General features: G+C 36.7%; 1 protein-coding gene across 2 annotated transcripts; it reads left to right on the top strand.

Moving 5' to 3' along the window:
- Positions 1-702: 702 nt before the first annotated feature.
- LOC119783624 (GTPase IMAP family member 7-like) lies at positions 703-3,754 on the top strand. Of its 2 annotated transcripts, none has more exons than XM_038285244.1 (2): positions 703-806; positions 2,398-3,754. In XM_038285244.1, the coding sequence occupies exons 1-2, from the start codon at positions 800-802 to the stop codon at positions 3,435-3,437; spliced, it is 1,047 nt and encodes a 348-aa protein (XP_038141172.1). In that variant the 5' UTR covers positions 703-799; the 3' UTR covers positions 3,438-3,754. The 2 variants fall into 2 exon arrangements, with proteins under 2 accessions (XP_038141172.1, XP_038141181.1); XM_038285253.1 differs by having other exon boundaries at positions 710-806; positions 2,401-3,754.
- The last annotated feature ends 9,974 nt before the right edge of the window (positions 3,755-13,728 follow it).

Here is a 13,728-nt window from a genome sequence, read left to right as displayed (position 1 = left end):
TCCTCACCCATTCTATAAAAAGTAAGATGCTCCGTGACAGAGTAGGACCCAATTCAGCTACACATAATTAAGTTTTTCATCCCTTTTAGAACCTTTATTGTGTTTCAGGCATATAACTCTGGATTTAAATGTAATTTAGATGACAGGTGTTTTGGCGTATCTGTGGTGAAACCTGCAGATTAGTGTTCACTACTGGCAGATGCAGAGAAAATGCAATTAGAAAGAAAACTTCATTAAGCAAAGGAAACAGATTTCTATGGATTGAAAGTCAAAAACACTCAATATCTCAATAATATATGTAACAATTAGTTTTAGCTTCCGCCTCCAAATTAGAATCTATCACGGTTTGCTAATCAATGGAGTCTTATAATCAAAGTTGAGAAACCTTACAGCTGCATTATTTTTTTATTAGAATGGAAATATCTAAGTGTGATGAAACTCAATGCTACATGTATTGCATTAATCTTAAACAATATTTTAAAGATAATAAAAATACATGGCAATGAATCCGAAAACAATCATCTTTTAATTTTAACAAATCTGAAACTTTTTTTTTTTTTTGTTTAAAGGTGCTGTTTTATGGTGGTTAAACAAAAATAATATTTTAGGTCTGCACTCCATCTTGCACGCATACTGTGTGACATTGTTTTGTTCCAAACAGCTTACCCAACCAGCCAAACCGGAATTCATTAAAACAGGAGTATGACAAGTGACAGGACAACAACCAGTCAACATACGGCACAGGCAAGACTAAGAACAGCTGAGAACTCTTCGACTGGATTTTGATCCCTTTTCAAACATGGACGGTCAGTTGTAAATATACTGTAAATATTATATGTCTGGGTAAAATCAGGGGACATTTTATTTAATTAAAAACAGATCTGTTTTTCTGGTTATTCGTTGTCTTTCTTGGTTGATGCTACATACATCTAAAACTGTCCAATTACATTTACGGGAATATAGTCCTATACCATGAAACATTTCAATATATTGTTTTGTCAGTCTTTTGTTTTTTTGACATAAAAGAAAAAGTTGTTAAGTCGATAATGTTTCTAACCGTTCACAAACTTAATCAGGTCAATTTGTTCATGGATAAGGACTGTGAATAGTAATTCAGTCTTTTGTGTGTTTGTGAGAAATTAAAACAGAATTGCATTTAAAAACTGGCAAACATGGGCTCAGTTGTAGATTTGTGCCCTGAAATATCTTGTAGTAGATGGGTTTATAGGGTTTTTGTATGTATATAAATTTATTTGCTCATTTAATGGAGTTAATAACTACTAACAATGACCATTTATTAGGTTTATAACATCCTAAGCAGCTGCAAACAGCCACTTGGTATTTAGTATGTAATAGAAGATAGAATTAACATGAGGAGGAACTAAAACAACATTGTTAGACTTCATCTTCACCTGCTGCAAGATGATTTTACCTAAATAGATAGATTCATCCACTACCACTCAAGAAAGAAATTTGTAATGTTATTGTGTTCACAACACCTATGGCAAGCTGGTTTGATATATATTAGTTTGACTGCATAGGTATACCTGCTATCTGAAATAAAAACTTTTTTCCTCGTCAAAATGACCATTTCAAACAAAATTACATGTTTAACATGAAGAATAAACATTCTGGATGACTAGAAATTAATTCCAGATCTCCATATCCCTATTGTTAACAATCAGCATTATTTGTTATTTTGACTATGAAGAAATGCTTTTCAGATATTATTAATATATATTCAGTCAAGCTGATAAATGTAAAAAAATGGCCACTTATAATTCTAAGTATATAAAAGAAATTCTTAAAATCAATTGCAGGTGCAAAAATGTCATTTATTAAATGTATTATTACAGTTCAGACTATGAGTGTGATTATTTTAGTGATCCACAAATGGGACAACAGAGAAGAAAGTGCTTTTGATAAATGCTAATACGGCCTGCTATAAACCCCTGATATAAACTTAGATTCACCTGAGCAGCAATCTTCTCCTTTGCCATCTTCCTCTCCTTTACAGCTGTAGCGCTGCTTCTCTGTCTTTAAAACACATTCACCATTTTTTTTTTTCTTTCATTTAAATCTCTAGTTCCAGTGGGGTGAAATATACACTTCCTGTTGCTTGTCTTTATGGTGACTGATCGAATCTGGGCTCCACTGATTATGGCTTTTCATACTATTTACGCACGTGTTCAACCCTTAGTGGACCTACTTAAAGTTGATTGAACTAATTCATAGTGGTCGTTGTGAAACTAAAAACTCAGAATGTCTGACCTTAGGCTAGATTAATTTAGTGTTGAGGATCTGAATCTGAGTTTATTTAACCTGCTTCTTGAAAGGGACCCCATGAGTTAAAAACAATGTAATGTTCTCCACCTTTTCGATTCTTGTCCTCTACAGTAGTTTCTGACTCGAAGAGGATTGTCCTATTGGGAAAAACTGGATCTGGCAAAAGCAGCTTGGCTAATACCATATTTGGAGAGGAGATCTTCAAGATAAGCCATTCGCCCACTTCTGAAACAAGTCTTTCTTGTGGAGAAACCAGGTCTGTTGATGGCAGGAACCTCACTCTGATTGACGCTCACAGTGTTTTTGACACATGTGGCTCTGAAGTCCTACTTAAGGAAGAGATAGTGAGATGCATCACTGAGTGTGCTCCTGGACCTCATGGTTTTCTCATTGTTCTTAAAGTTGAGAAATTCACACAGCAGGAGAAAGATGTAATAAAAGAAATATGTGAACAGTTCTCCAAAGATGCTCTGAAATTTGCTGCTGTAGTCTTCACCTTTGGAGACCAGCTCCCAGACGGATGGAGAATTGAGGACTTTGTCCAGCGCAATGAAGAACTAAGCACTCTGGTGAAAAACTGTGGAGGCAGGTGCCATGTTGTTGACAATAAATACTGGAAGCGTAACACAGGAGACAATTACAGAAACAATCAGATTCAAGTGGCAGAGATACTGAGAACAATAGACAAGATTAGTGAGGCAAATGGTGGAATGTACTACACTAATGAGATGCTGAAAGCAGTCAAAAAGCACATAGAGATAGAGGAGGAAAAAATTAGACAGTCAACCAATCAATCACCAAAGGCAACGAGAGACAGGGCTAAGAGTACTGTGCTTAATGAATTAATGATAAGGCTAGTGGCTACTGCAACAGGTGCGGTGTTAGGGGCCTTCCTTGGTATGGCCAAACATGTTAAAGCCCTCGCTGGTACTCTGGGTCTTTCTGATGTTCCACTGCCATCCTCAGATGCCCACGGCATGCAATCAGTTCCTAAAGCCGCTCTAAGTGGAGTTCTACAGGGAGGTTTGATGGGATACACTGCAGCTGCAAAAGCAAAAACTGTAGGGGATGCATTTCAGAAAGCCACAAAAGCTGTTTTGGATAAGAGTGCCATTTCGAGCTTGGGTGTAAAGAATGTAAAACAAGAGTAAAACTTCAAAAGTTAAGGGAACCCTGTGAAAAATGTATTATTTTCTATGTTGAAATATGCTGAACATTGAAAGCAGTGTAAAAGATTGAGATTTTAGCTCACATGAGATTCATCTGGCAATAGATTTGATCTGTATAGAACTTATTACAGAAACAACCTGTAAAAATGATAGGAAAGTCAGCATTCAGATGTACGGTAATTTACTTTTTGATTGCTTATTTTTGTTTGTTCTAAACACCACCCTGGAATACTTGTTGTAACATGAACACCTGAAGCCTTTAGGAGGAGCTAAAGGGTATATTAGGTTAGTAATGGAAAGCCCATATAGGAAGAAAAAACAAGTTGGCTAAGTTGTTCTCTTGTTTATGTGTTTAAGAGCTGCACATAAATAGCCAACACCTAAAGATAATTACACCCAAATATACTTAATGAGTATTTTGAGATACACAGGAAAATATATAGCTGTTTTTCAGCTGTAATTGTCCTATTTTTGTAGTAGAATTGCTTTTTGCAGTGTTTTGATAAAAAAAAAAAAAGATGTGTTTAAATGTGTTAATACTTTTGCTAACGTTCTTTATGGGAAAACATTTTTTAAGGCTTTAAATATTTTCTTCTTTTATTATGCTTTATAAAAAAATATGTCCCTTTATTTTGATTGTATCTTGAGTCACTGGTTCATTTAATCTCTTATTATGCTCCAATAATCAATGCCAGAATGAATATTGACTCAATGACATGACTCAATAACAGGGAATGAGAAAAAAAAGAGGCAAAAAAACCCTGAACCTCTACCTTTCAAACAAGTTATGGAGGCAACATGGAGAGGACCATTTAATTAGTTAAACAGTGAATCAATTCAACAAGAAATGTGTTTGTTTGTTATTTTTTCTTTTCTTCTTGCTGAAGACAAATGTACATAAAAATAATAAAAGGGAGTATCCATGCAAATGTTGCTATTTAGATTTTGTCAATACAAATCTCAGATGAAAAACAATATATAAGATTTTTGTTTCAAGTTTTAAACTAATGGATGCTATGTTCACATATGAGGATCTTTTTTCCCTGAAACTTCTTATGTCATTTGCTGTTAAATGTTTACAATGTTTTTATTCTTCAGTTGTTCTACAGTCCTGAATCTGTAAATCTTTATCATCTATATGCTTTATCATTGAAACACAGTGGTTTCTTTTTTCAAATAAAACATTTTTTCTATTTCATTTTTATATTTTGCATTTTTTAAGATTTTATTCATATGTAATGCATAAAATACACAAAATGTCTCGGAGATGCAAAGAAATTTTATTTTCACATTTCTACTCAGGCAACCAATTCTATGAGCATTTTTTATTGTTTCTGTAGGAGGCACTGTTTCTTCCACACATGTTGCTACAATGTGATGTTGTGATATTTTACCTGTAGATTACGAATATACGATTGACTAGAACTGGGAGTCGTAGTTAATTGACTGATCATTAAAAAACAATGGTAAAACCAATTGAATGTTCTTAGTTGATAATTATAACTGTAATCTGCTTACTCACCAGGATTTTTGGCCTCTCGCATTGCGAGTGGCCTTTTCCCCGGCTGTTAAAATCCAGTTATCCCAACCAAGTTAGTGACTTAGGCTAGGCTATCAGCATAGTTATTAATTATCAACCAAAAAAAAGTGTCTCTATTTATTTAAATGTCACCAAAAGGGGGGTCAGTCTGGCCAGAGTGATAACCAATCGCTGTACAAAAAACACAAACTACTGCAGGTTAAAATAATGATGTCTTTATTTCTAACAATCCTATAATCCTGATCTAACAATCAGGAATATAGGAAATTTAACATTTATGTAAACACTACACACTACTAGAAGATAAACATGAGGTAGATTACAGAAATAATTTGGGAAGAGGGGATAAAGGGGTCTAAGACTCCATGTAATCAGTTTCTGGGGAGTGTCCAAGGTAGGCCAAATGTCAATACAAATAATAAAATTATGATGTTCTTTCAAAAATAGCAGCAGCCATAATCAGCAATAATAGGTGCAGTTAAAAACAGTAGGAAGTAATTCAGCCTACATGGTTAATGTTCAATGAGTCATAAACAAAATGGCAAACCCATACCATGCGGTCAAAGGATGTGGAGCAACAACGCTGAAAAAACACTGGAGGTTGTGAGTCTCACAAGATGGTGGCTCTTGTTACGTGACCAAAAGGGGAGGGTTAGACCACAAATGTGGGCGTACCGTAGGTTATGAAACTCGTAAAATGGCTGCTCCAATCCTATGACAAAGAGGAGGGGTGGACTACAAATCTAAAGACAATGGGTTTTATATCTCAGAAAATGGTCACCCCTGGCATGTGGTTGCATAAGATTTGAAGGACTTACGAAACTCTTAGTTTGCTTTAATACACTAACCTCAGGACAAAGGAATCCAAGGAAACCAAGGTGGAAAAAATACACAAACTCACTCAAAGCCTGTGCCACCACATTCATTCACACCATGAATCCAGAGGTCAGTTTAGAACACTTTTAAATGAATCATCAGTTCGATAACGCCATTTGCAAGAACCTGATCTTAACTACAATCACCCAAGCTAAGAAGAAGAATGGAAAATGTGCCAAACTGGTGAACATTTAACTGCAGTTTAATATATTCCATTTTAAATGGTTATGGCGGGTAATGTTTGGTTTATTGAAATGTTTTGTCTGTCCCTGTGTAAATGGGTTTGGCTGACATTTAAGCACAGATTCCAATATCTCTGCATTGTGGAGACCATAGATTAATCTGATATTGGCGATAACGTAACTGCTGCTGAAGCTCCTTGAAAATGTTATTAGCCCTCAGAACAGTAGTGAGAAGTTTGGTATCCATTCTTTGCCTGCTTTGTGTGTCAACTCTCACAGTTGCTAGGCAACAGAGTGTATGGGTAATGGAAGTCTGAGAAGGCTGGACTTGTTTAAATCCATTGTCAAAACTCTTCCGGGCTTTTTTTTTTTCATGGACATCGAAGGACTCAGTCCAGATAGACCAGGTCCTTCAAGGATGCATCCTCTGAAATCGAACACACCCTGGGTCTACCTGGACTGGGTGCTTCAAGGTGTGTGAAAAAAGCAGACTGGAAAAGTTTGGCTATGGATCAAACAGAACAACCTTCTACAGCTGTTATCACCCCTCACTAGGTGTACACTCTGTCACCTAGCAACCATGACAGTTGGAACAGCAGTCAAAGAATGGATACCGAACTTCTCAATACTGTTCTGTATGCTAATTACATTTTTGATGAGTTTCAGCAGTTGTACTGTCATTGGGGATATCAGATTTATAGTCCTCACACTGCAGAGATATTCAAATCTTTCCTTTAATATCAGCCAAGCCTATTTGCACATGGACAGCCCTCTGAGCAACTATTGTTTGAAAATGCATTTAAAAGACATAATGATTTACATTAAAACATCTACATTTTGTTGTAAAGTAAAAGGTGAAAAGCCGAAATTTTCAGATATTAAACATGTTTTCAACAACTTTTCAATGTCTCTTTTTGAACTAAAGTGCAACTTAATTACATAGACCAAACAGCCCAAGTATTAATGAATGTTTCTGTTCAAACTGAAGACTATGACGGACCGACCAGATTTAGCCTAAAAACCAAGGTCTAAATGACGCCTGGTGTTTGGAAGGTATAATTTAACAATTTCATCTAAATTATAGATTCTATGAACTTGGATGTCGAGCTAAAAATTTATGATCAAATAAAGATCTGCCCTTTTTATAAAACATCTTAAAAAAAGACAAAAAAGAATGTTTAGTTTCAATCTAACATAAGTTACTGAGGATGATCTAACTTGTTAAGAGTCCATGGTGATGTGGTTTATGTCTTTGACTCGTATGCACCTTTCAATAAACCAAACATTACCTGCCACATATCAGACTAAATAACCATTTAAAATGGACTATTTTTATTCATTTAAGATGAAACTATTTGCATAATTGTATTATATTAAACTGCACTTACAATATTTACCACTGTTCGACACCATTTACCTTTTACCTCTGAGTTCGGAGCTGCAGGCTTGTTTGGACTCATAATGAATCATGGGATATGGAAGGCTACGCAGGATACAATGGACCTCTCCTTGCAAATGGGCAAAAGGCAGGAGCTGCATTTGTCACCCACAAAATGAGGAGTCTTCCAATCCAAACAGGCCACGATGTTGAGCTATGGCACAATCTGGCCTTTGGAGGAAGCAGGTGCTGAATTCAAATTCATTCATTTTAACATACAGCACAAATAGTAAACAGCATTTTGTTATCCAAAGAAATGACTAAAGACGTCCAGGGTTTTCATGAAGCCCTTCCTGAGAACTCTACACAAATATTAATAGATATATGTTGTCTAAATTAATTATTTATGTTTTTGCATAAAATACACAGTAAATGGGCTATTTCCATGTAGACAAGATGGCTGCAGAAAAACATAATTAAACGTGACATAATTTAACATCACATCCATTCTTCTCTCATGAAGCAAATTATAAACATAAAAAAGGAGCAATATTTCAGTATTTGTTATCTTTAAAGATAGTATATTGATATTAATAATTAATTGCAATATATGTCTTGTCCGTTTATGGATAACATATGAATTAAAGTGTCGGATTAATTTAGACATTCCACTTGAGAGTAGCACTGCTGCCACCCTCTGGTTTAGAGAGGAACTGTTTGTTCCAAAGGGGGAGAATTACATCATTGTTTTGTCCTCTATCATTTAGGTGTTTCCCTGTCTCCACACACCTGACCTGAATGGAAAGGTGATTAACAGGCTTTTGCATCATTTGATGGCTTCCGAGGAGGTAAAGCAATCATTTGAATCAGGTGTGCTTGAGTAGAGACAGATCAGTGGACCAGCTTGATGCCTGTTTTGCCTCCTATTTCCAGTCTCAGTATAATCTACTAAACTTGTCGAAAGTTTGAAAATGCAAGCAATTCTATTATCTAAGTGATGTTTAAACTATTTTTAATTTTTTTTACCAGCTCATAAAGTATTTTATTTCCCATCAAGCCTACTGTGTACATTTTCTGTATTTATATAAACCGTTTCATTTTATATGTTGTATTTTTCATTTCTGTTGTACAGTGTCACTTAAAGGTGTTTAAATATATATATATATATATATATATATATATATATATATATATATATATATATATATATATATATATATATATATATATATATATATATATATATACACGAGCCTCCTATTGGATAATTACTGCATGGGTGATTATCTTTCAGCTGGCAACAAGTTACTTAACCCCAACTGGTGCAATGACTTGCTTCTCATGTCCTAAACAACCATGTTGAAAGACACATCCCGTGGTCGTGGAAAAGATGTTAGACTGTTTGAGAAGGGTCAAATCATTGGTATGCATCAAGCAGAGAAAACCTCTAAAGAGATTGCAGAAACTACTAAAATTGGGTTAAGAACTGTCCAACGCATTATTAAAAACTGGAAGGATAGTGGGGACCCATCATCTTCAAGGAAGAAACTTGGCTAGAAAAAAATCCTGAATGATCGTGATCGGCGATCACTTAAACGTGTGGTGAGATCAAATCGAAGAAAAACAACAGTAGAACTCAGGACTATGTTTAATACTGAAAGTAAGAGCATTTCCACACGCACAATGCAAAGGGAACTCAAGGGATTGTGACTGAACAGCTGTGTAGCCGTAAGAAAACCACTAATCAGTGAGGCTTACCGGAAAAAAAGGCTTCAATTTGCTAGGGAGCATAAAGATTGGACTGTGGAGCAATGGAAGAAGTACATGTGGACTGATGAGTCCAGATTTACCCTGTTCCAGAGTGATGGGTGAATCAGGGTAAGAAGAGAGGCAGGTGAAGTGATGCACCCACCATGCCTACTGCCTACTGTACAAGCCTGTGGGGGCGGTGTTATGATCTGGGGTTGCTGCAGTTGGTCAGTTCTAGGTTCAGCAACAGTATGTGCTCAAAGAATGAGGTCAACTGATTACCTGAATATACTGAATGACCAGGTTATCCCATCAATGGACTTTTTCTTCCCTGATGGCACAGGCATATTCCAAGATGTCAATGCCAGGATTCATCAGGCTCAAATTGTGAAAGACTGGTTCAGGGAGCATGACACATCATTTTCACACATGGATTGGCCACCACAGTCCAGAGCTTAACCCCATTGAGAATCTTTGGGATGTGCTAGAGAGGACTTTGTGCAACGGTCAGACTCTGCCATCATCAATGTAAGATCTTGGTGAAAAATTAATGCAACACTGGATGGAAATAAATCTTTTGACATTGCAGAAGCTTATCGAAATAATGCCACAGTGAATGCGTGCCGTAATCAAAGCTAAAGGCTGTCCAACAAAGTATTAGAGTGAGTGACTTTTTTTTTATTCTGTTGACTTATTCCTGCCAATGCCACACATGAATTCCCCAAACATTGTGGGGCAGTAAATATATATTTTGTTATACTTCTACTGTATATATAACACATCTCAGCTTGATGTCTTTGTTCTCAGTCAGAGACAGACTAAAACTAGAGCTCCATGCTGCTTCACCTTCCTCTCTGCACATACAGTTCTGATTCTTGCTCAGGTTTTTGAGCAGTAACAGCTTATAAGTTTGTGGGTAAAGGGGGCGGGGCAGGTTATAGCATGGCTGCACCTGACCTGGCCTCGCATAATCAAAATGTAAAGCACCTGGCTGGTCGATCTCAGAGGACATTTTTGTTTTCAAGAAGAAACAGTGGAGCACGTCATATGGTTTTGTACTAAATATATAAATAAGAGAACAAAATTGATAAACAGTTTACAAGTCAGTAAATTAAAGGTACACTTAAAACACCTTTTAAACTTGGATTCTAAATCTAAGGGTTTTTCTTCATTATTAAAATTTCTTAAAAAGACATTTGTTTAAGAGGATTTAGTTTTTTTAGTTTAGTTCTTTAGTTTACTATTGTAGTAATAGAATATTGAATTAGTTCTTTCTCGATCCACACTCCTTTTCAGTTGGTGGCGGTAATGCACCAAAAAGTTGTTTGCCAACCGACATAAAACACAAGAAGAAGAAAAAGATTTTCTTTTTTTTTTTAACAAAACATTTATTGAACAATGATTTAACAACAAACAGTTAAAAAAACTCAGGTCAACAATACATTATTACAGCAGCTTGTTATATTTAAGTTCTTAATCAATAGAAATGGTGCACAAAACGCTATTAAAACCCCACAGTTGTAAAAAACCCTTCAAATCCCCAGTGGCTCTGTGGAAGCAAAACTCCAACCTCAACCTGGCCTTGATGTTACACTTCCACAGAGCCACCGCATCAAGCTGAGGTCCTTCCTGCATTTTCTCACTTCGAGTCAGGTAGATAGCCATTTTGGCTTCAGAGATTAAATAATTTAAAATCCAGGATTTGAAAGCAGTGGTTCGACTGTAATGCACACCGTTGATAAAAACAGAATGGTAACACCACACTAAGGCTAAAAACGCTTCTTTAAAAATTTTAAAAACCTGTCAGTCGTACACAATCCATAAAAACGTGAACACACACACTCTCAGGCAATCTGCAAACAGGACACTAATTTCAAACCCCAGGACTGATAACTGATAAAAACGAATTTGAAGCGGTGGCACCGTGAAGTAGCCTATCCTCCACTGAAGGTCACCAGTCTGTTTTTTCTTATAGGAGGCTCCACTGAGGTTTTTGTCCTCTGAATTTGCCAGGCCACACACTTATCACTCTATTGTGGAGAGTTCTCTTGTTTAGGATTTTGTACAACCTTTGTACAATGTTTATGGGTCCGTCTTGCACAAATCCATCCTTGGGATTTGTAGCAGAGGACCGCTGTCCTCCTCAAAGTCCGGATCCATAGACACGTCCGGGAATGGGTCATTTGGGTCAGGCGGGCGCTTTTCTGCGACATGCATATGTTGGAGCAGTCTCTATCCAGCTGTCATCCGCTCTTGTAGCTGTTCCAGAAAGGCGACCCGCACCAGATGCCGCAGGATCACCGCTCCCAACCTGGACAGCGTTTCAGGACGGCCCAGCACGGAGCTGTCGTGGAAGTCCAGCCTTGCTCCACACACCAGCGGTTCTTCTAAAAGCCAATCGAGAGAGTTATGCGTTTTGGATCTGTGCAACTTTAAAAAAGCACATGATTAAAAAAAAAAACACTTTGATAAAATTGAGGCAACCCTCTTATCTTTAAGAGACTTAAGTCTGTTAAAAACAGAGCAGATTCCATCCCCAGAAAGTTTACACGTCTGAGAATGCAGCTGGCCACATCCCTCCACACAGGGTTTCCTGTCAGGAACTTCTGAAGGAACTGTAAATGAAAAGTGGCTGTTCTAGCGGCCAGGTGGACAAGGCCCTGCCCCCCTCCTCTCTTGGTAAAAACAGGACAGACTATGGCACCCAATGTCGACCGCTCCAGAAGAAGTTTACCAACTCCGATTGTATTTTTATGTGTAAATTGGATGGTGGGTCTAAAACAGAGAACTTGTGCCACAGCTGTTATGCGGTTCGCTCAGTTGTTGCCCTGTGTCTGACAGCAAAGAGTGGATCAGCTTCCTCAGACCCTGCTCCCTCTCCAGGCTGAAAAAAAAGCTAGAGGGAGCATCCATCTCTGTGATGTTCTGGATCCGAGATCTGACCAATACGCCTTGGACTTTAGACTCCAGCAGGTTAGAGCTAGCCATTTAGTTTTGAGAGCTTCAATGTGCTCTCGATTTCCTTTGGATCCGCTGAGTTGTTCTAAATCCACGATGTTCATCTCCAGATCGCTGATAGATCTGGTAATGTCACGAGTGACGTTGAGAGTATGCTGTTGACTCAGCAGTTTTATCTGAACTTTTCCATCATCCTACCACTGTCTTAGACAGGTAAAATCTGACTTCCTCTGTCTAAAACCAGTCCCTGGTGTATATATATATATATATATATATATATATATATATATATATATATATATATATATATATATATATATATAAATATATATATATAAACCTTAGATTATTAACGGGCTCGATGCACAACCCAATTACTTCCTGAACCTAAAGCAGCTCTTTCGTTTCCTGTCCTTCGTTACAGGATGAAATGATTAATCCAGGTGTTAATCAGTTCATCCAGTAGAAAAAGACAGGAAACAAAAGAGAAGCCCTGTGTTCAAGAAGTAGTGGATTTGTGCATAGAGGCCATTACTTAAAAGTTCTAAGCTTTCTAAGAAGTAAAAGTCTGAATTTTTAGCTACCATGGGCAGATCAAAAGATCTGTTAGTTTTTACATTTCAAAACATCTTGTGTCAAACTGAGTGTATTTAAACCTAAAGAGAATCACACAGAGAAAAAGCAGCAATTAGAAAATTTTATTGACAAAATAAATGAATGATTTTTCCCTCAGAACTCGCCAGAAGACAGTAAGGCTGCATGCAATCGTACTGGTAGATCTAGGTTAGCAATGACTTTTTAACACTGGTGTTGGAACTGAGGTTGAGGAAAGAAGGAAGCCATTTGAAGGCTACTGGAATGAAGGGGAGGAAAGATCTTGCTTATCAATAAAGTAAGGATGGCCTGGACAGTGATTGGTTCATATGTAAGAAGAGGCTTATGATAAGGAGATTACAGGTAATGGCCTTTCAGCTTGAATTTGAGCCTAAGCTTCATGTGAATCTAAACTTGATTAAGACATTAGGAAAAAGTAAATATAGTTATTGTATATGGAGATTTCTAAGATGAGCCTTTTGAAAGAAATCCTAGCTCCTTTGCTTTCTGGTTGAGACTCCACAGCTTTCAAACACCATAGCAACCCCTGAATAACATCAAAATTTATGATTTGACACTTACTCCCTCAGTGATGTTTTACACACCGAGTACATAAACTTACATTCTGTTTAAGACTGGCACCACTATTACTATACCAAATTATTGTATTTAATGCAAAGATACATTAGCAACAGTTTAAAAGCTCCAAGTGCCCCTTTATAAGCAGGAACAGAGATTGTATTTTCTTATCTTTGATTTTATTTAACAGGAATCCTGCAAAACTTCAACTGTATGAAACATCAACTTATAAAATGTAAGATCACAAATTGTAACGTACTTTTTCGAAAGATTTTTAGCAATGTAGCTATAAATCAAAGATATAGATATAATATTTATCGTAAGAAGAAATATAAAATGCTTAATCATTATTAGATTTAACTTGCAGTCAGCTTCTGAGTTCCTTGACCTCCTTGACTGCTTACATCTCACACATGT

The sequence above is a fragment of the Cyprinodon tularosa genome, unplaced genomic scaffold (assembly GCF_016077235.1).
Source record: "Cyprinodon tularosa strain WSP-4 unplaced genomic scaffold, ASM1607723v1 ctg1050, whole genome shotgun sequence".
NCBI classification, from domain to species: Eukaryota; Metazoa; Chordata; class Actinopteri; order Cyprinodontiformes; family Cyprinodontidae; genus Cyprinodon; species Cyprinodon tularosa.
The sequence above is the reverse complement of the archived record's forward strand: the minus strand, read 5'-3'. Positions and strand labels throughout refer to the sequence as shown.